Source organism: Phyllobates terribilis, unplaced genomic scaffold, assembly GCF_046119375.1.
Source record: "Phyllobates terribilis strain yellow unplaced genomic scaffold, ASM4611937v1 Scaffold_1__5_contigs__length_1240528914, whole genome shotgun sequence".
Taxonomy (NCBI): Eukaryota; Metazoa; Chordata; class Amphibia; order Anura; family Dendrobatidae; genus Phyllobates; species Phyllobates terribilis.
This window is the reverse complement of record NW_027362761.1, coordinates 727,810,913-727,837,839: the sequence shown is the minus strand read 5'-3', so window position 1 is coordinate 727,837,839 and position 26,927 is coordinate 727,810,913. Positions and strand designations below refer to the sequence as shown.

At 41.9% G+C, this 26,927-nt stretch overlaps 1 protein-coding gene across 7 annotated transcripts in view; it reads right to left on the bottom strand.

Annotated features, from left to right (window-relative positions):
• Nucleotides 1–26,927, bottom strand: part of MPND (MPN domain containing) — a 134,450-nt gene that overhangs the window by 42,457 nt on the left and 65,066 nt on the right. For all 7 annotated transcript variants that reach the window (XM_073686364.1, XM_073686362.1, XM_073686365.1 and 4 more), the window contains 3 exons: nt 2,724–2,820; nt 2,562–2,634; nt 2,006–2,082 (listed from right to left, as the gene is read on the bottom strand). In XM_073686364.1, coding sequence (XP_073542465.1) covers nt 2,006–2,082; nt 2,562–2,634; nt 2,724–2,820 — 247 coding nt within the window. The remainder of the gene's footprint in view (nt 1–2,005; nt 2,083–2,561; nt 2,635–2,723; nt 2,821–26,927) is intronic.

Sequence of the window (26,927 nt, the reverse complement as noted above, 5' to 3'; positions counted from 1 at the left end):
ATTCAGCTTTAATTTGAGGGTATTCACATCCTAATTGGAGAAAGGGTTTAGGAATAACAGCTCTTTAATATGTACACAGCATCATTAGGCTTAAAAAAAAAAAAGAAATACATCCACAGGCGACAATAGTGATGGATGATCGCAGGATCCTTTCCATGGTGAAGAAAAACCCCTTCACAACATCCACCCAAGTGAAGACCAGTCTCCAGGAAGTAGGTGTTTCAGTATCCAAGTCTACCATAATGACAATACATCATGAGAACAAATACTGAGGGTTCACGACAAAGTGCAGACCATTAATCAACCTTAAAAATAAGAAAGGCCAGATTAGACTTTGCCAAATAACACCTAAGAAGTCCGTTCAGTTCTGGAAAAGCATTGTTTAGATAGATGAAATTAAGATTAACCTGTACCAGAATGATGGGAAAAAGAAAGTATAGAGAAGGCTTGGAACTGCTCATGATCCAAAGCATACCACATCCTCTGTAAAACACGGTGGAGGCAGTGTGATGGCATGGACATGCATGGCTTCCAAGGGCACTAGGTCTCTAGTGTTTATTGATGATGTAACTTATGACAGAAGCAGCTGGATGAATTCTGAAGTGTACAGGGTGATACTTTCTGTTCAGATTCAACCAAGTGCAGCAAGGATGATTGCACGGTGCTTCACAGTACAGATGGACAACGACACAAAACATACTGCGAAACCAACCCAGTAGTTTTTTTTAAGGCAAATAAGTGAAATATTCTGCAATGACAGAGTAAATCACCAGATCTCAACCCCATCCAGCATGCATTTCACATGCTTAAGACAAAACGTAATGCAGAAAGACACACAAAGAAGCAACAACTGAAGTCAGCTGCAGTAAAGGTCTGTCAAAGCATCACAAAGGAAGAAACCCAGCGTTTGGTGACGTCCATTGCTTCCAGACTCCAGGTAGTTATTGCCTGCAGAGGATTCTCTACAAAGTATTAAAAATGAACATTTTATTTATGCTAAAGTTAAAGAGGTATTACCATCTCCAAGATCCTATCCCAATATGTAGTAGATGTAATAATAATATTAGCAAATACCTCCAATTAGAAATGTAGTATAGCTTTTCTGATTCGCTATGTCTCTTTCCTCATGTGTAGGCATTGAAGGACCTTAGGTATCCATGGTTACGACCACTGATCTAGTGACCATTAGCTAGTGGTCGTAACCATGGATACCCAAGGTCCTGCAATGTCTACAAGTGTCACAGGATATTTTTGTTCAACCCCTTAACGTAAAAAAGTCTACTCTTCAATTGTATCTCAGTTGTTTCATTTTAAATCTAAAATAGTGGCATGCAGAGCCCAAATCACGAATATTCAGTCACTGACCAAATATTTCTGGACCCAACTGTAAGACGTTGCGCAGTGTTCCTTTAAAGAGAACCTGTAACCAGGCAAAGTGTGTTCAGTTTTAGTGTTCTTTATTCCTGCTACTCCACTGAATATTCCAGTTTTTTTTAATCCGCCATAATATTCCAGAGATATGAGCCTTTTTATTTTGTGATAATTTTAATTGTCTTTACTAAAGGGGCATAGTTTTAGGCTGCTCTGCATAATTATTCTCGGAGTATTGTCAACTTGGTACAGATGATAAAATTAGCACTAAATAAAAAGACCCATACCTCTGGAACTGTATGGCAGATTTAAAAATAATAATAATAATAATTAAAAGTGAATAGTCAGGGAAGCAGAGGAAATCAAATGTTCTGTGTACACCGGCTGTCATGCCATTGTTTCCAGGTTAAATTGCTATAAAACAAGCATCACTTGTATTGTTACAACTCATACAGCCATACCACTAGTTTTATTAGTAAATTTGTTTGACAGATTCCCTTGAAGTTGCTAAATATAACTTAAGAAAATGGAAAAGAAAAAAGGTAAAATGATAGAACTGCATTGTGACACATTTCAGGGGACATGTCTCCAATCTCAGATGTTTCCTTCCCATTTCAATGTTCCCAAACGTCACCTCTTCTTCTACTGCTGCAGCGGTCTCTGTGTCCTTCAGGCGGGAGCGGCATGGAAAGGCACGTAGCACAGTCAACACTGGAGAAAGATTTACAGTTTACTCCAGCACAATACTTAAAAGGGGTTTTCCACTACTGGACAACCCCCAGCTTAATCAATTCGGGACCCCCAGGTGCATACTCGTCTCCTGCAGCGCTGTGGTTCCACCGATGTCAGCAACACTGCAGGGTGACGTGATATTGGTGTGTCGCATGCTGGTTGTAGCCAATAAGTGGCAGTTCATCAATATCTAGGGTGGACATTCGCTCTGACAAAAAAAAAATGGTGCAGCTCATGAGTAACGGCTCATTGGCTGCAGCAGGCAAGTTGCACAACAATGTCACATCACCTACATCGCTGGAATGGCGCTGCTATTGGAACAGAATATACACTATGTTTACTTTATATGGGGTCCTGAATTGATTAAACTGGGGCTATCCAATAATGGACAACGCCTTTATGTGATCAGTAAATACCAACAAAAAATAATACAAATACAACCAACAAAAAATACTTACGCTGGCTGCTGGTGTCCCAACGCCCCCCAAGGTAGCCCACTATTTCACTACGTGTCAAGTGGCTGTGGAAATCCTGGGATGAAGTGAATTACTTATTATTATTACTTAGCGTTTATGAACAGAATTGTATTTTAAAAACGCTCAAAAGAAACTGAAACTCACCAACAACAGGAGAGTATTACTGGAAATAGACACGTGAAAAGGCTGGAACTTGTTCAGTGCCACAAAAGAGGTAAGCTGAACCAACGTATGTGGGTCCCTAAAACAAGAATGAATTACGATTACCACAGGTCTTCTCAAAAGTGGTTCCAGAGAAAGTAGAACTAACATCAGAGCAGTATTGCAGTTCTCAGAACTCTCTGCAGGTTCTACAGTGCCGGCAAAAAAAATCTTTACAAGTTCAATGAAACCACAAAATCTTAATATTCAAGTGGATTCAAGTGTTTTATTGTGGATATTTTATTACAATTAGTATTTTGTCATGTCACCCTTACATTTTATCACCATCTGCAGTCGTTTAGGCATGGACTCAGCAAGGCTGGCTAAGTAGGTGGAGTCCATGTTTACCCACAGTGTCTTCAGCACCTCCTTTAGATTGTTGATGTTGCTGGGTCGTGTCTCTTGAACCATGTTTTTCATTAAATTCCAGGCATTTTCTATGGGGTTAAGGTCAGGGGAATTACCTGGCCACTCTAAAATGTTAATGTTATGGTCACTGAGAAACTTTCTCACGGCCTTGGCTTTGTGGACAGGGGCTCCATCATGCATAAAGTAATCTCACTGATGTATGACCCAAAAAGTAAGCATGTGTTTTTCCAAAACAGTAATATAATTGCTTGCTTTCATAGTTACAATCTTGGGAAGGAAGTACAAACCAGCCCTGCCCATGCTTCCACTGAATGCACCCCACACGATCACACTGTCAGGGTGTTTAACAGTCTTAACTGTATATTTTGGGTCATAACGTGACACTGTACTCGGACGACGCACAACCTTTGAGCCTCCCCTGACCAGCCTGAAAGTGCTCTCATCACTGAATATCACTTTCTTCCACTCTTCAGATGTCCAATCTTGATATTTCTTACAAAAGGCAAGCCGTTTCTTCTTCATTGCTGCTGTGAGCTGGGGCTTCTTTGCGGCACAGCAACTTGGTAGACCCAGGTCCTTCTGCAGGCGGTGACGAATTGTCCTAGTTGCGATGTTCTGGAGGAGCATAGGGTACTTATTTTTTATTTCAATGGCAGTTATAGAAGGATGTGACATCACTTCACGCTTCAGAAGCTTATCAATCCTTGGTGAAGTCTTAGGTGCGCCAGAGCCTGACTTCCTCTGCGGTACCATCCCAGGAGGAAATGATGCCGCCGACCGATTCAGTTGATAAATTGCTTCTCTTGACACTCCCAGATCTCTAGCTACAGCAATCACTGAATCCCCCTTCTCGAGCAGAGTCAAGGCACGGGATTTCTCTTCCATTTTAAGCTTCTTTCGACCCATTGTAGGAGATAATAAAAAACTGAGGGAGATAATAAAAGACTGCCTAATAGCAAAACTGGCTGAGCTGCACATAACAACCAATCAGAGTGCAGCTTTCGCTTTACCAGAGAAGTGAAAACTGAGCGTTGATTGGTTGATATTTGCAACAAAGCCAGCTTTAATATTAGACCGTTTTTTATTATCTCCCCCATTGTGTACACTTTTAAAGAGTGAAATTATGATGTGGATTTTATATGTAAAGTTTTTTTTTGCTGCGCAAGTGTAAAGATTTTTTTTGCCGACACTGTAGGTTTTCTTTTTAACTGGGCAAAATAGCAAAGCAGGCGCTATCATTTTGTCTGTTAACCCCTTCAGGACTATGCCATTTTGAGACTTAAAAAGACAAAGCACTTTTTTTCTTTTCATCGTCATAACATTTTTATTTTGGTGTAGGAGACAAGTTGGATTTGTCAGAGGCACAAAATTATTACCAAAAGGGTTTTGTCGCCGTATTAAAAAAAAAGAATCAATTCTGTGTTTTGTTCTTACAAAAAAGTTGCAAAGGGCACGCAGATGATATACATTTCCATTTACATACAGTCTTAATAGTCATACACATCAACATAGTGGAAATATGTATATCTGCTAACTGGATTGGATAGACCAATCGGAACAGAATTAGAACCTATATAAAAATATCCGACAAATAGGTCTTTGATGTAAATAAAAGAGACCTTTATTACAACAAGTAGGGTACATGGTGATACAAAAAACCTGGAGTCTGACGTCACACCCTGATGAAGGACGCACCGAAACGTGCGTCGGGGTGAGCACCACACTAACAACAGGACCATTTGAATCTAGAGCCACTCTTTATATGTGCATGCCCTCAGACCAGTGATCTTAGAGCAACTAGACAACGCATATGTTTCATAAACCAGGTATGAACCATTTGAATATGATATAATCATGCACAACTAGATTTATGGATATGATAAGCCATTAATGCAATAATTATTTCTACTTTTAAATGGTATTTATTCCTGATAGAGACAGAGACTGCTGGCTATATCCCTGGTTGTGCCTAATTGGCTTTAAATGTACATCATCTGAGACCAACACCCTGTTAGTATAGCAGGTTTAGTGGTAGTTATTCGGGATTGATACCCTGCCAATGTAGCAGGTTCTAGTGATAGTTACCAAGGATCCCGTTATTAGAGTGTTTACATTGATATTGAGCTCCGATATCCTGTTTGTATACTACTATCAAACCGTATGTTTTAACATGTCAGTATTATGTGTGTGTGCTCCTTTTTTGTATCACCATGTACCCTACTTGTGTTTTGTTCTTGTAGTACATTTTGTAAAATATGTGGACCAATACGATCAAGGCAATACCAAATTCATGTTGTTTTATGTCTTTTGTACAATAAATACATTCTTTGTTAATTAATCATTTGTTTTTGTGTCGCCATATTCTGAGAGCCATAAGTTTTATGTTTTTCCATCAACTGAGCTGTGTGAGGGATTATTTCTTGTGGGACAAGCTGTTTTGGGTACATATGACTTTTTGATTACTTTTTATTTCAAATTTTTTGTGAGGGTGGATGAGCAAAAAAAAAAGAAAAAAAAAAAACAGCAGTTCTTGCATTGTTTATCCCACTGTTATTTGGGCAATTCACAATGTAATGACATAGTGTTATAAAGTGCATAGTTACAGACACAACAATGCCAAATGTGTATATACACACGCATCCATCCATACATTGTGCTCTGTATTAACTTATGCTTTCAGGGTTTGTCTAACAGGTAGTCTATTATTATTATTTATTATTATAGTGCCATTTATTCCATGGCACTTGTGAAAAGTGGTATACATAATAAAAAAAACAAGTACAATAAAACTTGAACAATACAGTACAAGTGACCAACCGGTAAGGGAGGAGAGAGGACCCTGCCAGCAAGGGCTCACAACCTACAAGGAATGGGTGAGGATACAGTAGGTGAGTAGTGATGAGTGAGCACTAAAATGCTCGGGTACTCGTTGTTCGGGTCGAGCAAATCGTAATGCTCGGGTGTTCGACCCGAGTAACGAAGTCTGCAGGGGACTAAAAATTGCCCTAATCGATGGGAACAATGCTCAAATGACATGGGAACAGCATGGGGAAGACCCCTGGAAGCATCTCTGACTCCCAGATCACTGCTGTCAACAACGTTGTCAGAGGTATTACACCACTTTTACGGACTCACAATAAAACATACAAAAACTAAACCAAAATGCATTTTCCTGGGAAAAATGTTAAGGAACATCCTTTCCAGGGTAATGACTTGTATATAAGGCAAAATAAACATACAAAAACAAAAATACTCCTCCACTCCTTGGGCTATGTTCACAAGTAGCGTTTTTGATGCGTTTTTACACTTTTGCATTGCTTTCAACTGTGAAAAATGCATTCACCGGTAAATGTCATTTTAACATTTTACTACCTTATCTGGCCATGTGGTTTGTGACACATGATCAGACACATCCTGTTTCATTTATGAAGGAGCGACTCAAAGTCACAAAGCTTAATTTTATAGGGCCATCCCATTATTAAGGAGCAGGTCTCCTATACTGTTATAGCGTATGCAGTGACTTCAAGGTCTGGCCAAAATTTGGAAACACCCCAATACACCTTTGAAGACACAGAGGGCCTGATTTAAAAAAAATAATTTCCCATTATTAAGGAGTGGGTCTCCTATATTGTTATCTTGAATGCAGTGACTGAAAGGGCTGCCAAATTTTTGGAAAAACCCCAATACCAATTTGAAGACACAGAGGAGGACCTCAGTATCAAAATGTTCCCATTATAAAGGAGCGAATCTCCTGTACCGTTATTGCGTATGCAGTGACTGCAAGGGCTGCCAAAAATTTGGACGCAACCCAATACCCCTTTGAAGAGACATAGAGGAGGGTAAAAAATGTTCCCATTATAAAGATCAGGTCTCCTATACTGGCTGAAAAACATTTACCCCTGGGGGGTATACATGAATATATTGTATATCATACAGAATGTTAGAGGTAGGCCTCTAAAAAAAACTCCTACGGGCATCATAAACACCATTAAAACAAATTATATGGGTGTTGCCTCATGGTCACCCTGGTGATATGGAGGTGGAGGATGAGAAGGAGAAGGACAACAGAAAATAGACAAAATCAGGAAGCATATACTCGTGAAGAGGTGCATGGGAATAGACCTCCCAAAAAAAAAGCCACTGGATTTCAGTTTATGTTACGCTGCTATCATCCGGTGGTGTTGAGAAGTCTGGCCCAATCCAGAGTCATATAAGAGTCAGCCTTTCAGCATTTTCAGTTGACAGGTGGATGCGCCTATCAGTTATAATGCCCCCGGCCGCACTAAAAACCCACTTTGACAAAAGCAGCAGGGCAGGCCAGGACCTCCAAGTTGTAGAGAGCCAGTTGATGCCACGTGTCCAGCTTGGATGCCCAATAAGTATAAGGCACAGAAGAATCACGGATAACATTGGTATGGTTGGTAAGGTACTCCTTCAGCATATTCGAAAACTTTTCCCTCCTTCTGAGAGTACCCTGTGCATCAGGGCCTGTGCACTCCGAGGGTCTGAGAAAACTGTCCCACACCTTTGACAGTGTTCCCCTGCCTCTGCTGCGTTGTCTCCCTCACCTGTACTCCTTGGTTGTCCAAGTAACTGTGACTTCTGCCGCCAGGGTGAGCTGGACCGCAGAGTGAAGGCAAAAGGGCCAACAAGTGCTAAGCATCTCTGGGAAAGCCTTCAAGATTGTTGGAAGACCATTTCCGGTGACTACCTCTTGAAGCTCATCAAGAGAATGCCAAGAGTGTGCAAAGCAGTCATCAAAGCAAAAGGTGGCGATCGCCGCCGGGTGTCATCTGATTCTCACAGCTGACACCCGGTACTACGTCCCAGGAGCATTCCCGAACCGCTCCAGGCACATTAATCCCTGAAATGCTGCGAATGAAGTTGATAGCAGCATTTCCGGGGCAGGCCTTGTAGCCAGGGTCCCGCGCTGTGTATACTGGGTCCCGATCGTTGCCATGGTGACCCGATGTCATCATGACGACATCCAGGTCACCAGGCATCAGCAAGTTAGGTAGATCGTGCTAAATGCACGATCTACCTAACTTGTGTCTGCAGGGGCTGACAGCCTGCATAGAATAAGGATGCTGCTGTATCCCTATGCTATACAAGAGAGCAGCCTGCAAAAAATGAGTGTAAAAGTAAAACACAGTGCCAGAAAGTAAAAAAAAAAAAAATTGTAAACATATATAAAGAAAAGAAAAAATAATCCCAGAAAAATAAAAATATACTGTATCCATAAATAAATATTATTATGAAAAAAAAAAAAAAAAAACAATAAAAGAACAAAAAGTACACATATTTGGTATTGTCGCGTCCAGAATGACCTGACCTATGAAACTGCCCCACTAGTTAACCCCTTTAGTGAACACGGTAAAAAAAAAAAAAAAACACAAGCAAAAAACGATGCTTTATCATCATACCGCCAAACAAAAAATGGAATAAAACGCAATCAAAAAGACGAATGTAAATAAAAATGGTACCGCTGAAAATATCATCATTTCCTGCAAAAAACAAGCCGCCATACAGCTCCATCAGCCGAAAAATAAAAAAGTTATAGCTCTCAGAATAAAGCGATACAAACATTTTTTTTTTTTTTACTATAAAATAGTTTTTATTGTGTAAAAGCGCCAAAACATAAAAAAACAGTATAAATGTGGTATCGCTGTAAATGTACTGACCCGAAGAATAAAGCTGCCTTATCAATTTTACCACACGTGGAACAGAATATAAAAAAAAACAATTCCTGAATTGTTGGTTTTTGTTTATTCTGCCCATCAAAAATTCGAATAGAAAGCGATCAAAAAATGCCATTTGCCTGAAAATAGTATCAATAAAAACGTCAACTTGTCCTGCAAAATACAAGCCCTTACATAACCCTTTCAGCCAAAATATGGAAAAATGATTGCAAAAACTAGTCTTTGCAAAAAAAAGTGTCTTTTAGTGTGTGACAGCTGCCAAATGTAAAAACCCGATGTGAATCTGGTATCGCTGTAATCACACCAACCCGAAGAATAAAGTCATCCTATCACTTATACAGCACGAGGAATGGCGTAAAAAATAAACTCTAGGGCTAGGCTTGTGATAGGGTTAGGCTTGTGCTAAGGTTCTGTTAGGGTTGGGCTTAGGGTTGTGTTGGGGTTGGGATTTTTTCAAAAGTAAAGAAAAAAAAATGATGACGATATGGCGACTAGTGGTGAATACAAGTGCTCGCTACTTGAGTTTGCATCGGGTGGTCGGGTATGCACAAAGTATCGCGGGTGTTCCAGTGACATGCTCAAGTCTCTGCCCCATATGTTTCGCGGCTGATGTACAGCCAAAAGAAACTTGCGGGGTTTGCCTGCCATGCACGAGCGACCCCCGCATATTTTTTTGGGGGTGTCTAACAACCGTGAAACATGTGGGGCGGGGACTCTAGCATGTCACTCAAGCACCCGCGATACATGGTGCATACCCAAGTACCAGATGCAAACTCAAGTAGTGAGCAATTGCGCTCAGGAATAATGACAACTTATTCAATATGATGACCTAATGTTATCAAATTCTGTGTCATACCTCTGGGGTCAAAATGTTCACTATACCCCTTGATAAAATCCTCGAGGGGTTTAGTTTCCAAAATGGGGTCACTTGTGGGGGGTTTCCACTTTTAAGGCGCATCAGGAGCTCTCCAAACGCGACATGGCCTCCGCTCTTGATTCCAGCCAATTTTGTGTTCAAAAAATCACACAGTGCTCCTTCCCTTCTGAACCCTGCCGTGCACCCAAACAGTGTATTTTCCCCACATTTGGGGTATTGGCGTAATCAGGAGAAATTTCACAACAGTTTTTGGGGTCCATTTTCTCCTCTTACCCTTGTGAAAATATAAAATTTGGGACTAAAAGATCATTTTTGTGGAAAAAGCTTGATTTCTTTATTTTCACATTATAAAATTCTGTGAAGCACCTTGGGGTTCAGGGTGCTCACCACACATCTAGGTAAGTTCCCTGAGGGGTCTAGTTTTCAAAAAGTGTCACTTGTGGGGGGTTTCCACTGTTTAGGCACATCAGGGGCTCCCCAAATGCAACATGGCGTCCTCTAATTATTCAAGCAAATTTTACAATCAAAAAGTCAAATAGCGCTCCTTTCTTCCGAACCCTGCCGTGCGCCCAAACAGTGGTTTTCCCCCACATATGGGGTATTGACGTGCTCAGGAGAAATTGCACAACAAATTTTGGGGTCCATTTTTCCTGTTACCCTTGCAAAAATAAAAAAAATTGGGTCTAAAGTAATATTTTTGTGAAAAAAGTTAAATGTTGATTCTTTTCTTCCACATTCCAAAAATTTCTATGAAGCACCTGAAGGGTTAATAAACTTCTTGAATGTGGTTTTGAGCACCATGAGGGATGCAGTTTTTAGAATGGTGTCACTTTTGGGTATTTTCTATCATAAAGGCCCCTTCAAAGTCACTTCAAATGTGATGTGGTCCCTAAAAAAATGGTTTTGTAAATTTTGTTGGAAAAATGAGAAATCGCTGGTCAACTTTTAACCCTTATAGCTTCCTAACAAAAAAAAATTGTGGTTCCAAAATTGTGCTGATGTAAAGTACACATGTGAGAAATGTTATTTATTAACTATTTTGTGCGACCTATCTCTCTGATTTAAGGGCATAAAAATTAAAACTTTTGAAAACTGCGACATTTTTAAAATTTTCATCAAATTTCCCATTTTTTCACAAATAAACGTAAGTCATAGCGAATAATTTTTACCACTATCATGAAGTACAATATGTCATGAAAAAACATTCTCAGAATCAGGGGGATCCGTTGAAGCGTTCCAGAGTAATTACCTCACAAAGTGACAGTGGTCAGAATTGTAAAAATTGGCCGGGTCATTAACGTGCAAACCACCCTCGGGGGTAAAAGGGTTAAATGGAGCAAATCTCAGAGAGGCTCAACATAAGGGTTAGCTCTTTTTTGTTTTTTTCCTCCCCTTCTTCTACGACCCTCAACTTTTTTTTATTTTCCCGTCTACATAGATATATGAGTGTTTGTTTTTTGCAGGATGAATTGTAGCTTCCAATAACACCATCTATTTCACCATATAATGTAATGAAATTTGTTCTATGAATCAGTTTGGTTATTCTATAAAAAGGTTTGTGCTACCATATTCTAAGGGAAATAAATGTGTTATTTTTCCGTCGATTGAGTAGTAAGGGTTGATTTTTGCTCTAGTGACCAAAAAATGAAATAAAAGGACTGCCATTTCGATTTTCTTTTCTGTGGATATTTTTTTTGGATGGTTGCAGATACAGCAATACCAAAATATGTTCATTTTTTCAGAGATTTTTAGATAATTTTTTAATTACATTCTGTGAATAAGTGGGCGATTTGAGATTTTATACAATTTTTTTAATACATTTCTTATTAGCAAACAGGAACGTTTGATTTCTTGATAACTTGTAAAATATGCTACTATATTACATTTTTTGGAAGACATGAGTCCCATTACTAATCAAGAACGAAAGAACAAGGCCATAATTAGGGTGTGAGTTCAACACATCAGAAGCAAAACCAATAAAACTAACGAACTACCCAATAAGCATATAAAAATATAAATCTTTATACATCTTTTAAAATCATAAAACACATGAAGACAAGAAAATATGCACAAGTAATAATTTGTGGTATCCTTACTTTATATATACATAATATTTACAATGTTTCCAGCTCCCAGGTTACACGAGAGGGCCTAATAATAGAAAACAGGTAGAAACTATCCCATATACTCCATCACGGAATGGCTTTCTTATTACATTCAATGATAAATTACACAATAATATAAGCCAGAAAATTCCGAATATACATAAGAATCCTTTTGCCCTCTGGTGGTGAAGACAAGAAGTACCAAGACAATTTATAAAAGTCATGGCAAGTTATAAGTAGTGATGAGCAAGCACTAAAATGTTCAGGTACTCGTTGTTCGTGGAATGCTCAAGTGCTCGATCCGAGTAAAGAGCCCAATGTAAGTCTATGGGAAACTGGAGCATTTTTACGGCAGCTATCCCCGGCGGTCTGCAAAGGGCCTAAAAATTACCCAAATAGATGGGAACAGTGCTCAAATAATATGGGAACAGCATGGGGAAGACTCCTGGAAGCATCTCTAACTCCCAGGTCAATTCTGTAAACAATGTTGTCAGAGGTATTACGCCACTTTTACGTACTCCCAATAAAACATACAAAAACTAAACCAAAATGGATTTTCCTGGGAAATATGTTAAGGAACATCCTTTCCAGGGTAATGACTTGTATATAAGGCAAAATAAATATACAAAAACAAAAATGTTCCTCCACACCTTGGGCTATGTTCACACGTGGCGTTTTTGATGCGTTTTTGCACTTTTGCATTGCTTTCAAACGGTGAAAAATGCATTCACCAGGAAATGCCATTTTAACATTTTACTACCTTATCTGGCCATGTGGTGTGTAAGACATCAGACACATCCTGTTTCATTTATGAAGGAGGGACTCTGAAAGTCATAAACACTATTTTTTATAGGGCCATCAGGCAGCCCTTACTATTCTTAAAGGGCCAGCAGTCGGCTATGCTTTGTTGTTCCCATTATTAAAGAGTGTGTCTCCTATACTGTTATTGGTTATGCAGTAGAAAAAAGAGAGGGGTCGCTCACTGGTCTATTCGGGTGCTCTGAAGAAAAGAGTAATCTCAATTGCAAAAAGAACTTCGGCACTCCATACATGAAAATATAAGAAATATTGTATCTAGACTAATGTCACTTTGAAAAATGAAGGTTTTTTGCGCATAATTTGGCCAATTTATGTGTGCCCATCAACCACGACAAGGTCACCTTCGTATGATGGGAAACTACGCTACGCTACCACTGGATATGCCACTCTTGGGCTGTAAGCCTGTATGGACAAAACGTCTCTGCTTGGGCTTTTAACCTACAATGTATGGGCTGGTAGAGCTAGTTAAAACCACCTGTGACTGAATGGGAGGGACACATGGTCAGAAAAAAGGCTGTCAAACTTCTAATAGTGTGAACACGTACCTGCTGCAATGCTCCAGGAGCGGGATCCCAAAAATGATTAATAGAAAAAAGAGAGGGGTCGCTCACTGGTCTATTCGGGTGCTCTGAAGAAAAGAGTAATCTCAATTGCAAAAAGAACTTCGGCACTCCATACATGAAAATATAAGAAATATTGTATCTAGACTAATGTCACTTTGAAAAATGAAGGTTTTTTGCGCATAATTTGGCCAATTTATGTGTGCCCATCAACCACGACAAGGTCACCTTCGTATGATGGGAAACTACGCTACGCTACGGTAGTTTTTGGGATCCCGCTCCTGGAGCATTGCAGCAGGTACGTGTTCACACTATTAGAAGTTTGACAGCCTTTTTTCTGACCATGTGTCCCTCCCATTCAGTCACAGGTGGTTTTAACTAGCTCTACCAGCCCATACATTGTAGGTTAAAAGCCCAAGCAGAGACGTTTTGTCCATACAGGCTTACAGCCCAAGAGTGGCATATCCAGTGGTAGCGTAGCGTAGTTTCCCATCATACGAAGGTGACCTTGTCGTGGTTGATGGGCACACATAAATTGGCCAAATAATGCGCAAAAAACCTTCATTTTTCAAAGTGACATTAGTCTAGATACAATATTTCTTATATTTTCATGTATGGAGTGCCGAAGTTCTTTTTGCAATTGAGATTACTCTTTTCTTCAGAGCACCCGAATAGACCAGTGAGCGACCCCTCTCTTTTTTCTATTAATCATTTTTGGGATCCCGCTCCTGGAGCATTGCAGCAGGTACGTGTTCACACTATTAGAAGTTTGACAGCCTTTTTTCTGACCATGTGTCCCTCCCATTCAGTCACAGGTGGTTTTAACTAGCTCTACCAGCCCATACATTGTAGGTTAAAAGCCCAAGCAGAGACGTTTTGTCCATACAGGCTTACAGCCCAAGAGTGGCATATCCAGTGGTAGCGTAGCGTAGTTTCCCATCATACGAAGGTGACCTTGTCGTGGTTGATGGGCACACATAAATTGGCCAAATTATGCGCAAAAAACCTTCATTTTTCAAAGTGACATTAGTCTAGATACAATATTTCTTATATTTTCATGTATGGAGTGCCGAAGTTCTTTTTGCAATTGGTTATGCAGTGACTGTAAGGGCTGCCAAAAATATGGACGCACCCAAATACCACTTTGAAGAGACATAGAGGAGGGTCTCAGTAAAAAAAATGTTCCCATTATAAAGGAGTGGGACTCCTATAGTGGTAATGCCCATGCAGTGACTGCAAGGGCTGCCAAAATTTTGGAAAAACCCCAATACCAATTTAAAGACACACAAAGCTGGGCCACAGTAACGACATGTTCCCATTGGAAAGGAGCGGGTCAGGTATACTGTTTGCCTAGGCAGTGAATGCAACAGCTGACAAAAATTTGGAGGAACTCCAGTGCCCCTTGCATGAGACGTAGATATTGCGATATGGTAGATATTGTGGTGATATGGTGGTGGAGGATGAAGAGGAGGAGGAGGACAAGAGCAAATAGACAAAATCAGAAAGCGTATACCCATGTCTGGGTGTGAAGACAGAGGTGCATGCGAATAAAGTTAGACTTCCCCAAAAAAAAGACACTGTATTTGAGTTTATGCTACGCTGCTATTATTCGGTGGGTCTGAGAAGTCTGGCCCAATCCAGCCCTTGTTCATTTTTTTAAAAGTCAGCCTGTCACTATTTTCAGTTGACAAGCGGATGCGCCTTTCGGTTATAATTCCATCAGCGGCAATAGTAACCCGCTCTGACAAAACGCTGGCAGCAGGGCAGGCCAGGACCGCCAAGGCGTAGAGAAACAGTTCATGCCATGTGTCCAGCTTGGATACCCAATAATTATAAGGCACAGAGGAATCACGGAGGACATTGGTACGATCGGCAAGGTATTCCCTCAGCATTTTCCTAAACTTTTCCCTCCTTGGGAGAGTACCCCACGCCTCAGGGCCTGTGTGATGGGAGGGGCTGAGAAAACTGTCCCAGAACTTTGACAGTGTCCCCCTGCCTCTGCTGGATTGCATTTGTGTCTCTCTCGCCTGTACTCCTTGCGAATTGTCCAACGAACTGTGACCTCTGCCACCAGCGTCGGGGATTTTGTTAATAATTAATCAACAAGGGCATTCTGGTACTGCCTTATTTTATTAGGCCTGTCCGGTAAGGGAATAAGAGACAGAAAGTTCTCCTTACAGAGTGGGTCTACAAGTGTCACCAACCAGTAATGACTGTCTCCCAAAATTTGGACAACGCGAGGGTCACGGGAAAGGCAGCGTAACAAATTCAGCAATGTGTGACAGACTGCAAAGAGGCAAGAGTTTCATTTCCTCACCAAGAGAATGACTGACCATGCTCTCCTCCTCATTCTCCTCCTTCTCCCTGTCCTCAACCCATCCACTATGACAGTTGTGCAGATAGTACTGTCTATAGCACAGGAAACTAGCTCCTGTTTTCCCTCCTCCTCTTCCTCATTGTCACCCAATCCACGTTGGGATGAGATGAGGCTGGGCTGTGTGGAATCATCCTGTATGGTTCCTTGCTCCATCTCATCGTGCTCCGCCTGCAATGCTTCCACTTTGAGAGCAGAGAGCGTTTCAGTAGACAGAGAAGCGGGACGGTGACGCTAATTATGGAGTCATCGCCGCTCACCATCTTGGTGGAGTCCTCAAAGTTTTGGAGAATGGTACAGATGTCTGACATCCATGTCCACTCCTGAGGTCTTATGTGTGCAGTCTGACCTGAATACCGACGGCCTTGTTGATGCTGGTAGTCAACAACTGCCCTCTTCTGCTCACAAATCCTTCCCAACATCTGCAATGTAGAGTTCCAACGCGTGGGGACATCGCACACCAGTCGGTGAGCTGGAAGCTGCAAACGCTGCTGAAGCACGGCAAGGTCGGCAGAAGCAGTAGCTGACTTTCCAAAATGGGCACACAAGCGGTGTACTTTGACAAGCAGATGCGACGTCTGGGTAGGTACTGAGAAACCAATGAACCACAAGGTTAAGCACATGGGCCAGGCATGGTATGTGTGTGAGTTTGCCTCGCTTCAGAGCCACCACCAGGTTCCGGCCATTGTCACACACGACCATGCCTGGCTGTAGGTTCAGCAGTGTCAGACACAGATCTGCCTGCTCTTTTAGAGCTGTCCACAACTCTTCAGCGATGTGCGGTTTGTCACCTAAGCATTTTAGCTTCAGCACAGGCAGTTGTCGCTAGGCCGAGGCAGTGCTGCAGTGCTTCCAGCTTCAGACTGATGTGCTCATTTCGGAGATGGAGGCTGAAGAGGAGGAGGTGCAGAAGCTGTAGAATGTGGGGGCAACCCTGATTGACCTAGGGCCCGTAATCCTCGGCGTCGGGAGGACGTGTTCCGTCCCAAGGTCCGACTGGGTCCCGGCTTCCACTATATTAACCCAGTGTGCAGTCAGCGAAAAGTGCCGTCAGCGAAATGTACCGTCCCTGCCCACAAGCACTTGTCCACGTGTCCATAGTTAGGTGGACTTTCCCAGTAACTGCGTTGTTGAGGGCACGGCTAATGTTGTGGGATACGTGCTTGTGTAATGCGGGGACAGCACACTAGGAGAAATAGTGGCGGCTGAGGACCGAGTACCGAGGGAGGGCCGCTGCCATAAGGTTCCGTCTCCACGAGCCAAAAAGGCAACATTTCGAGCGCAAGCAGTCGAGAAATGTGTGAATTCAGTAGTGTGGCCTGTGGGGCGTTGGCTGCGTATTTGCGCTTGCATTCCAAGGACTGGGGTAGGGACAACTGAACGCTGCGCTGGGACAAGGAAGTGGACGTGCTTGCTGATGGTGCTAATTGAGAGTGTGCAATGACACGTGCAGGGCAAGAGGCATCTTCGCATGCGCCATGGACAGGGGATTGGTGTGCACGCACAACAACGGAAAAAGCAGTGGTGTCATTCACAGACACTGTTTCTGGATCCTGGGGTTCGGCCCACTTAGTAGGGCGCTTTGCTGCCATGTGCCTGATCATGCTAGTGGTGGTCAGGCTGCTAGTTTTGCTACCCCTTCTGATGCTTGCCTGGCAGGTGGTGCATATGGCCTTTTTGGGGTTATCTGCAGAGTCTGTAAAAAATAACCAGACTCGGAAAGACCTAACAGTTGTACTGGCAACTTCCGTCGTGCTGGTGTTACAGGGAAAGCTTTTCCGCCTTATGTCTGCGGCCACCACACTGCTTCTTCCTGCCAGTTGTGGTGCTACGCCTCCCTCTCCCTGTGTGCTGCTGTCTTCGCTCTGCATGTCCCCCTGCCAGGTTAGGTCAGTAAAGGCCCCGTCACACTTAGCGACGCTGCAACGATCCCGACAACGATAAGACCTGTCAGGGATCGCTGCTGCGTCGCTATGTGGTTGCTGGTGAGCTGTCAAACAGGCAAGCTCACCAACGATCAGGGGAGCAGCGACATCATGGAAAGAATCTTTCCACGATGTCCTGCTCCTGGTTACGAGCCTGCTGAAGCAGGAGCAGGCTGGTAACTATGGTAAACATCGGGTTACTAGGGGCACACGCGCTCCTAGTAACCCGTTGTTTATCATGGTTACCACTCTGCTACAGTGAGCGGGAGGTTACAGCTCACTTTAGCAGGCTGGTAACTATGGTAAACATCGGGTTACTAGGTGCGCATGTGCCCCTAGTAACCCGATGTTTATCATGGTTACCAGCCTGATCGCAGCTCCAGTTGGTCACACAAAGCGATGTGTGCTGACCAGCGGGAGAGCAACGACCAAAAAATGGTCCAGGACACTTTGCAGCGATCAGCGACCTCACAGCAGGGGCCTGATCGTTGCAAAGTGTCACACATAGCGACATCGCTGGTGAGGTCGCTGTTGCGTCACCAAAACCGTGACACAGCAGCGATCTTGCTAGCGATCTCGCTATGTGAGACGGGGGCTTTACTCTATCATCCACCACCTCGTCTTCCACTTCCACCCCATGGTCCTCCTTCTGACTTTCTGGCAATTGTGTCTCATCATCATCCACCTCTTGCGACAGTAATTGCACTTTCCAACCGTTGCCTTCGTGTGACCGTGGCAGCTCAAATATTTGGGCATCGCTACATGCGATTCTCCTCTTGACTCACTTGAAGCTGGTCGGGTGAGAGGCCCGAATCTACAAATGGAAAAGTGAACAGCTCTTCGGAGTGTCCAAGTGTGGGATCAGTTGTCTCCGGGCACTCTGCATGGTGTGAGGAAGGAGGATCAGGGTAAGGAATATGCTGTCCAGACTCATGGCTATTGAGACTTGACCGTGTGGAAGACAAGGTGGTAGTAATGGTGGCAAAGTGACTAGAAGCATTATCCGCTATCCAACCAACAACCTTTTGACATTGCTCTGGGTTCAATAGTGGTGTGCTGCGGTCCCCTAGCAATTGGGACAGGAAGGTAGGGCGACAAGATGTGGGTGTTTGTTGTGGCACAATTTCAACTTGCCCACGGCCTCGGCCTCTGCATGCACCATCACGTCCACTTTCCCGTCCCTTGCCTATTTTAAATGGAGGACAATATTTTCCACGTTCACTAGAAATGGCTGATTTTGGAACGCAGTTATATGAGATACGTCTGACAGAGAACCACGGTTTTAAATAGCAGGCCTGTAATTTACTAATACTATTCTTCACAGACACCTAGTGTGAATAGCTTGATCGACACCCTGCAACGAAATGGAAGGCAGAAATGGCTGATTCTGGAAAACTGTAATATGTGATATGTCTGACAGAGAACCACGGTTTTAAATAGCAGGCCTGTAATTTACTAATATTATTCTACACAGAGACCTAGTGTGAATAGCTTGACTGACACTCTGCAACAGAATGGAAAAGGAGGCCATTATTTTCCAGGTTCAGTTCAAATTTCTGGATTTTTATCGCTTAAATATGGAACAGATCTGGCTGTATTCTGCAGTGCTAACAAGCAAATGGAGCAGAAAAATGGTGCACTCTGGATTGTTTTTTAAGCAAATAACCAGGATTAAGACAAAAAAAATTGGCCCTGGCCCCTGATATATGGGGCTAAGTCTACAAATATCTGTAAGAACAGCAGCAGCAGGAAGGTGCTATGGACCCCCTTGCACTATATGCACTGCAGTCTGCCACATACACTGCCTGCCTAACTCCTGCTATCACCTTCACCACTGAAAATATGCACCTGCATTAGTCCTCAGAAGGACTGTTAGTTCAGATGGATATAGATATGTTGTGAAATACCTATACTAACTCTAAACAAGCAAATCTCTCCCTGACTCAGCAGCAGCTCTCCCTACTCTGCATGTTTCCGGGGTAGACTGTGACGAGCATAGCGGCACCAGGTCTTTTATACACATAATGATGCTGTGTGGTCAGCCAATCACTGTAATGCCCACAACCAACATGGCTACGGCATTACAGTGCATGGCAAGCAATCCCTGCATGTTCATTGGCTCTCCAAAGAGCACCACACATGCAGGGTGGGGATCAGAGTTCCCGCCCAAGCAACCCAGAAATACTTGCCAAGCTTGTCGTGCACCGTGATGCTCGGGCGAGTACCGAGCACGTTCGCTCATCACTAGTTATAAGCTATTAATAAAGTGTTATACATAGTGCAGAAATAAATAGCCCTATGAAGCATAGAGAAACTTCTATATAAATAGGGGGGTTCAGTGACAGTAATCCACAAATAGGTAAATAATCAATTCAGGATCTTTATTACGATTCGTTTCTGTACCATATAGATAAGTATCCCTCAAGTATAGAGACATAATGTAAAATAGCCTTACACAGAATAGTATGTTCTTAAGTAAAAGATAGCACAGATGAGGAAAATATACAGTACAGACCAAAAGTTTGGACACACCTTCTCATTTAAAGATTTTTCTGTATTTTCATGACTTTGAAAATTGTACATTCACACTGAAGGCATCAAAACTATGAATTAACACATGTGGAATTATATACTTAACAAAAAAGTGTGAAACAACTCAAAATATGTCTTATATTCTAGGTTCTTCAAAGTAGCCACCTTTTGCTTTGATGACTGCTTTGGACACTCTTGGCATTCTTTTGATGAGCTTCAAGAGGTAGTCACCGGAAATGGTCTTCCAACAATCTTGAAGGAGTTCCCAGAAATGCTTAGCACTTGTTGGCCCTTTTGCCTTCACTCTGCAGTCCAGCTCACCCCAAACCATCTCGATTGGGTTCAGGTCTGGTGACTGTGGAGGCCAGGTCATCTGGCGTAGCACCCCATCACTCTCCTTCTTGGTCAAATAGCCCTTACACAGCCTGGAGGTGTGTTTGGGGTCATTGTCCTGTTGAAAAATAAATGATGGTCCAACTAAACGCAAATCGAATGGCATAGCATGCCACTGCAAGATGCTGTGGTAGCCATGCTGGTTCAGTATGCCTTCAAATTTTGAATAAATCCCCAATAGTGTCACCAGCAAAGCACCCCCACACCATCACACCTCCTCCTCCATGCTTCACTGTGGGAACCAGGCATGTAGAGTCCATCTGTCCACCTTTTCTGCGTCACACAAAGACACAGTGGTTGGAACCAAAGATCTCAAATTTGGACTCATCAGACCAAAGCACAGATTTCCACTGGTCTAATGTCCATTCCTTGTGTTCTTTAGCCCAAACAAGTCTCTTCTGCTTGTTGCCTGTCCTTAGCAGTGGTTTCCTAGCAGCTATTTTACCATGAAGGCCTGCTGCACAAAGTCTCCTCTTAACAGTTGTTGAAGAGATGTGTCTGCTGCTAGAACTCTGTATGGCATTGACCTGGTCTCTAATCTGAGCTGCTGTTAACCTGCAATTTCTGAGGCTGGTGACTCGGATAAACTTATCCTCAGAAGCAGAGGTGACTCTTGGTCTTCCTTTCCTGGGGCGGTCCTCATGTGAGACAGTTTCTTTGTAGCGCTTGATGGTTTTTGCAACTGCACTTGGGGACACATTCAAAGTTTGCCCAATTTTTTGGACTGACTGACCTTCATTTCTTAAAGTAATGATGGCCACTCGTTTTTCTTTACTTAGCTGCTTTTTTCTTGCCATAATACAAATTCTGTCTATTTAGTAGGACTATCAGCTGTGTATCCACCTGACTTCTGCACAACACAACTGATGGTCCCAACCCCATTTATAAGGCAAGAAATCCCACTTATTAAACCTGACAGGGCACACCTGTGAAGTGAAAACCATTTCCGGTGACTACCTCTTGAAGCTCATCAAGAGAATGCCAAGAGTGTGCAAAGCAGTCATCAAAGCAAAAGGTGGCTACTTTGAAGAACCTAGAATATAAGACATATTTTCAGTTGTTTCACACTTTTTTGTTAAGTATATAATTCCACATGTATTAATTCATAGTTTTGATGCCTTCAGTGTGAATGTACACAAGTTCTCAATGGGATTAAGATCTGGGGAGTTTCCAGGCCATGGACCCAAAATCTCTATGTTTTGTTCCATGAGCCATTTTGTTATCACCTTTGCTTTATGTCAAGGTGCTCCATCATGCTGGAAAAGGCATTTTTGGGCGCCAAACTGCTCTTGGACGGTTGGGAGAAGTTGCTCTTGGAGGACATTCTGGTACCATTCTTTATTCATGGCTGTGTTTTTAGGCAAGACTGTGAGTGAGCCGATTCCCTTGGCTGAGAAGCAACCCCACACATGAATGGTTTCAGGATGCTTTACAGTTGGCATGAGACAAGACTGGTGGTAGCGCTCACCTCTTCTTCTCCGAATAAGCTGTTTTCCAGATGTCCCAAACAATCGAAAAGGGGATTCATCAGAGAAAATGACTTTGCCCCAGTCCTCAGCAGTCCATTCCCTGTACCTTTTGCAGAATATCAGTCGGTCCCTGATGTTTTTTCTGGAGAGAAGTGGCTTCTTTGCTGCCCTCCTTGAAACCAGCCCTTGCTCAAAGAGTCTCCGCCTCACAGTGCGTGCAGAAGCACTCACACCAGCCTGCTGCCATTCCTGAGCAAGCTCGGCACTGCTGGTAGTCCGATCCCGCAGCTGAAACAGTTTTAAGATACGGTCCTGGCGCTTGCTGGTCTTTCTTGGGCGCCCTGGAGCCTTTTTGACAACAATGGAAGCTCTCTCCTTGAAGTTCTTGATGATGCGATAGATTGTTGACTGAGGTGCAATCTTTGTAGCTGCGATACTCTTCCCTGTTAGGCCATTTTTGTGCAGTGCAATGATGGCTGCACGTGTTTCTTTAGAGATAACCATGGTTAACTGAAGAGAAACAATGATACTAAGAACCAGCCTCCTTTTAAAGTGTCCAGTGATGTCATTCTTACTTAATCATGACTGATTGATCGCCAGCCCTGTCCTCATCAACACCCACACCTGTGTTAATGGATCAATCACTAAAACGATGTTAGCTGCTCCTTTTAAGGCAGGACTGCAATGATGTTGAAATGTGTTTTGGGGGTTAAAGTTCATTTTCTGGGCAAATATTGACTTTGCAAGTACAGTAATTGCGGTTAAGCTGATCACTCTTTGACATTCAGGAGTATATGCAAATTGCCATTACAAAAAATGAAGCAGTAAACTTTGGAAAAATTACTATTTGTCTCATTCTCAATACTTTTGGCCATGACATACATATACATACATACATACATACATACATACATACATATATATATATATATAGTGACAGTCAATGGTGTCATTTGTGAGGGGAGATATGTTTCACTACGCTTATTAGCCTTAGTGAACTGAAATCTACAATTTCCTCCAGTATGTTATGTGTCAGGGGTTAATTCATTATATTCAAAGGGTGTGGTTTTTGTGAGAAGGTGAGAGACGGGCAGGACGCCTTTTCACCATATCTCTGCCTCGAGGGTGTGTCTGGGAGCAGTTAAATAAGCAGCCACTGTTTTTTTTTTTGTGTGTTCTGGTCTGGAGAAGGAAATCTCCAGGCTGTGTGTGGTGAAGCCAGAGAGCTCCACCAAAGGAATTTGCTGGACTGTTTGTGATACCGAGAGCGGGCGAAACCTGCTCACCTATTAACTGTGCTTTCCTTTATCTTTTTGTTTTCCCGTTATCCCGGAGAAGATTTATTTTTGTGGAACCCTGCTGGAGTTTATACCGCATATTAATAAACCCGCGGGAAGTTAACACGAGATGTGAGTCCTGTGTTTGCCTCTGAGAGCCGAGCAAGTCGCTTTACCACTAGATAGATAGATAGATAGATAGATAGATAGATAGATAGATAGATAGATAGATATGTGAGGGTAGCAACTGGCAGCAAAAGAGTTATCATAGGAAACAAATAAGCAATGTCTTAGCATATGAAACCAGGAGTTAGTTTACCAAATAGCCCTTTTACACGCGTTTCACCACAAATGGCTTCTTCAGAAAGGGTATACTTACCTTGGCTTGTAAAAATTGTCTCAGTACTTCTTGTCTTCACCAGAGGGCAAAAGGATTCTTATGTATACTCTGAATTTTCTGGCTTATATTGTTGTCTAATTTATGATTGAATGTAATAAGAAAGCCATTCCATGATGGAGTATATGGGATAGTTTCTACCTGTTTTCTATTATTAGGCCCTCTCGTGTAACCTGGGAGCTGGAAACATGTTAAATATTATGTATATATAAAGTAAGGATACCACAAATTATTACTTGTGCATATTTTCTTGTCTTCATGTGTTTTATGATTTTAAAAGATATGCTTATTGGGTAGTTTGTTTGTTATGGGTCCCATTACATCTGGCAACAAGCCCTGATAAGGCTACATGAACAGAAAAATAAAAAAATTATGGCTCTTTGAAGAAATGGAGGTAAAAAAACAAAAATTGGCAGCATTGGCATGCAGATTCTTCGCCAGATTTCACACTACAAACAGCATGCATTACTAAATATCTTAGGCAAAACAAACTAATTTTTTTTATATACATTTGGAATATTTTTTCCATCGCTTATTTCTAAGACCTGTAACTTTTTTTTTTTTTTTCAACAACAAAGCTGTGTAAGGGCTTGATTTTGCATGGAAAGCTATTGTGTTTTAGTCATACATTAGTGTGGTACTTACAATGTTTTTATTGTATATTTTTAGAAAGGGTCGACGACAAAGAAAAAAAAAATGCATTTTTGGAGTTTTGATTTTTCACTTTACAACATTTACCAAATGGGATATATTTTTATAGATTGTAATTTTAAGGATGTGGAGATACCAAGTATGCTTATTTCCCCCCACATTAGCTTTATGCCGAAGGCAGCTGGTGCACGTGTGTATTGGATATCACGCTATTTAAAGGGAATCTGTCACCACATTTAATCTAAACTATTAATGAGTTTCCCTTTACTGATTTCCTTTAAAATATAGCTCTCCGTAATGGACAGTGACATTTTTTTTTTTTTTTTTATCAGATAAATTTTTATTAAACATAACAAAACTTGGAACAGATATTACAAGACAATACTCGTTTTACAATATTACAGTAAGTTACCCCCTTCCCTTACCCCCGCCCACCCCATGGAGACCTTTCTTTCTCTTTTTTTTTTTTTTTTTATTTTATTCCCCCCCTTCTTTCCTTTCCTTTTCTTCCCTACTCTACTCCTTTTCTTTCCCATTTCTTCTTTCCTCTCCACTCCGCCATGCAGTTTACCAAGAGTTTTACTCTACAGTAGAATATATAGGTTTACTCTAATTAATCCTATCCAAGCATGGCTCCTATAATTTATGGAAGTATTCCTGCTTATTCCTCTTGGTGTAAATACTTTTTTCAAGTTGAATTATATAGTTCGTTTGGGCAATAAATTTGCATCTGGAAGGGGGCTCCTCTCTAATCCAATATTTAGCAATCAATTTTCTGGCAATAAACAATAATATCGAAATTGCTATTTTGGTCATGTAGTCTGTTTTTATTTCCTCAACGTACCATAATATACATGTCAGTGGGTTCCTAGGGACAATACACCTATACACCATTCCAATACGGTTCAACACTACGATCCAAGAGGAGGACAATCTAGGACAATGCCAAAGCATATGCAGTATGTCTGCCTGAGATTGCGAGCACCTTGGGCAGTCGGAGTTAGACTTCAACCCTGCTTTAAATAACATATCAGGGGTTCTATACACCCTGTGTATCACATACAGCTGTGACATTCTCCCAGGCTCACTCATGGATAACATGGGTATATATTCTAGAATAGACTCCCACCTATCGTCGTTTATCTCACCCAAGTCTATCTCCCACTTCCTTCTAGCTTTGATAGGGTGTCCTCCAAGAAAGGCGTGCAGCAGGTCTCAATACATTTTAGATATTGCCCCTTTCTTTCCTCTGTTTTTAAGTATAAAATCTAACATTAGATCTATTTGTATTCCAATAGGCCCTCTTCTGCTTTGGGTCTGAAATTCATGCTGAACCTGTTTATATTGAAAGAGGTTTAGCCTTGGGAATTGAAATCCCCCCTGCAACATTTCATATGATTTAAAGGGGTATTCCCATCTCCAAGATCCTATCCCAATATGTAGTAGGTGTAATAATAATAATATTAGCAAATACCTCCAATTAGAAATGTAGTATCGTTTTTCTGATACGCTATCTCTCTTTCCTCATGTGCAGGCACTGCAGGACCTTAGGTATCTATGGTTACGACCACTAGCAACTAGCTAACTGTCACTCTATCAGTGGTCGCAACCATGGATACCTAAGGTCCTGCAATGCCTGCACATCAGGAAAGAGACATAGCAAACAGAAAAAACTATACTACATTTCTAGTTGAAGTTATTTGCTATTATTAGAGCTACTACATATTGTGATAGAAACATGGAGATTGGAATACCCCTTTAAGCTTCCCTCTGTAAATCAACTGATAGATCAGGCCAATACCCATTTATTTCCACTCACCAAACCCCTTCATATTACTGAAAGCCTGAAAATAGATGTTATCCCAGATAGGTGAAAACTTAATGAAGTGAGTTACCCCCCTAATCTGCTTGATTTTCTGCCACATCTTATGTATTAGATTTATGGTATGGTAATGCGATCCCCATTTCTTGAAGATTCCCGCCTCCAGTCCCATACTTAATGGCGAAATCTTAATTAAGTGCTCCGAACTGACAGGTACCTGTCCCTTTTCCATAGTCTCCCCCCAGCCCTTGAGGTGTTGGCTTTGTGCAGAAAGAAAGTAAAAAAAGGGATTAGGGAGCGCTAGGCCTCCCTCCTCTTTTGGTCTCTGCAGTGTTTCCTATTTAAGACTGGGACTCTTCTTACCCCACACTAATTCTCCAAATAGTGATTTTATCCCGCGGAACCTGCTCATTGGGATCCAGATGGGGGAATTATGCAGCACATATAACAGTTGCGGCATCACAATCATTTTGAGGAGGTTCACTCTGCCCACCACCGAAAAATGTAACTTATTCCACGCTGTGATTTTAATGCACAGTATTTGTAATAAAGGGCATATATTAAGCTCCTTAAATGTCGTCAATGGAAGAGCTATATGAATCCTTAAGTACTTAAATTGTTGGACCACCTTTAATTTGGTGAATAGTTCCACCTCCCCGGTACAGTCACCCTTTCCATCTATCGGCAGAACACACGACTTATCCCAGTTAATTAGTAGTCCCGATATCTGTCCAAATCCCTCAATTAGTGTCACTACATTTCTCAAGGCTTCCCCAGGATTTTCCAAAAATAGTAGAATATCGTCGGCATATAATGCTATCTTCTCCTATGTTTTCCCATATACAAACCCCTTCACCTCCTGCGATCTTCTTATTTTG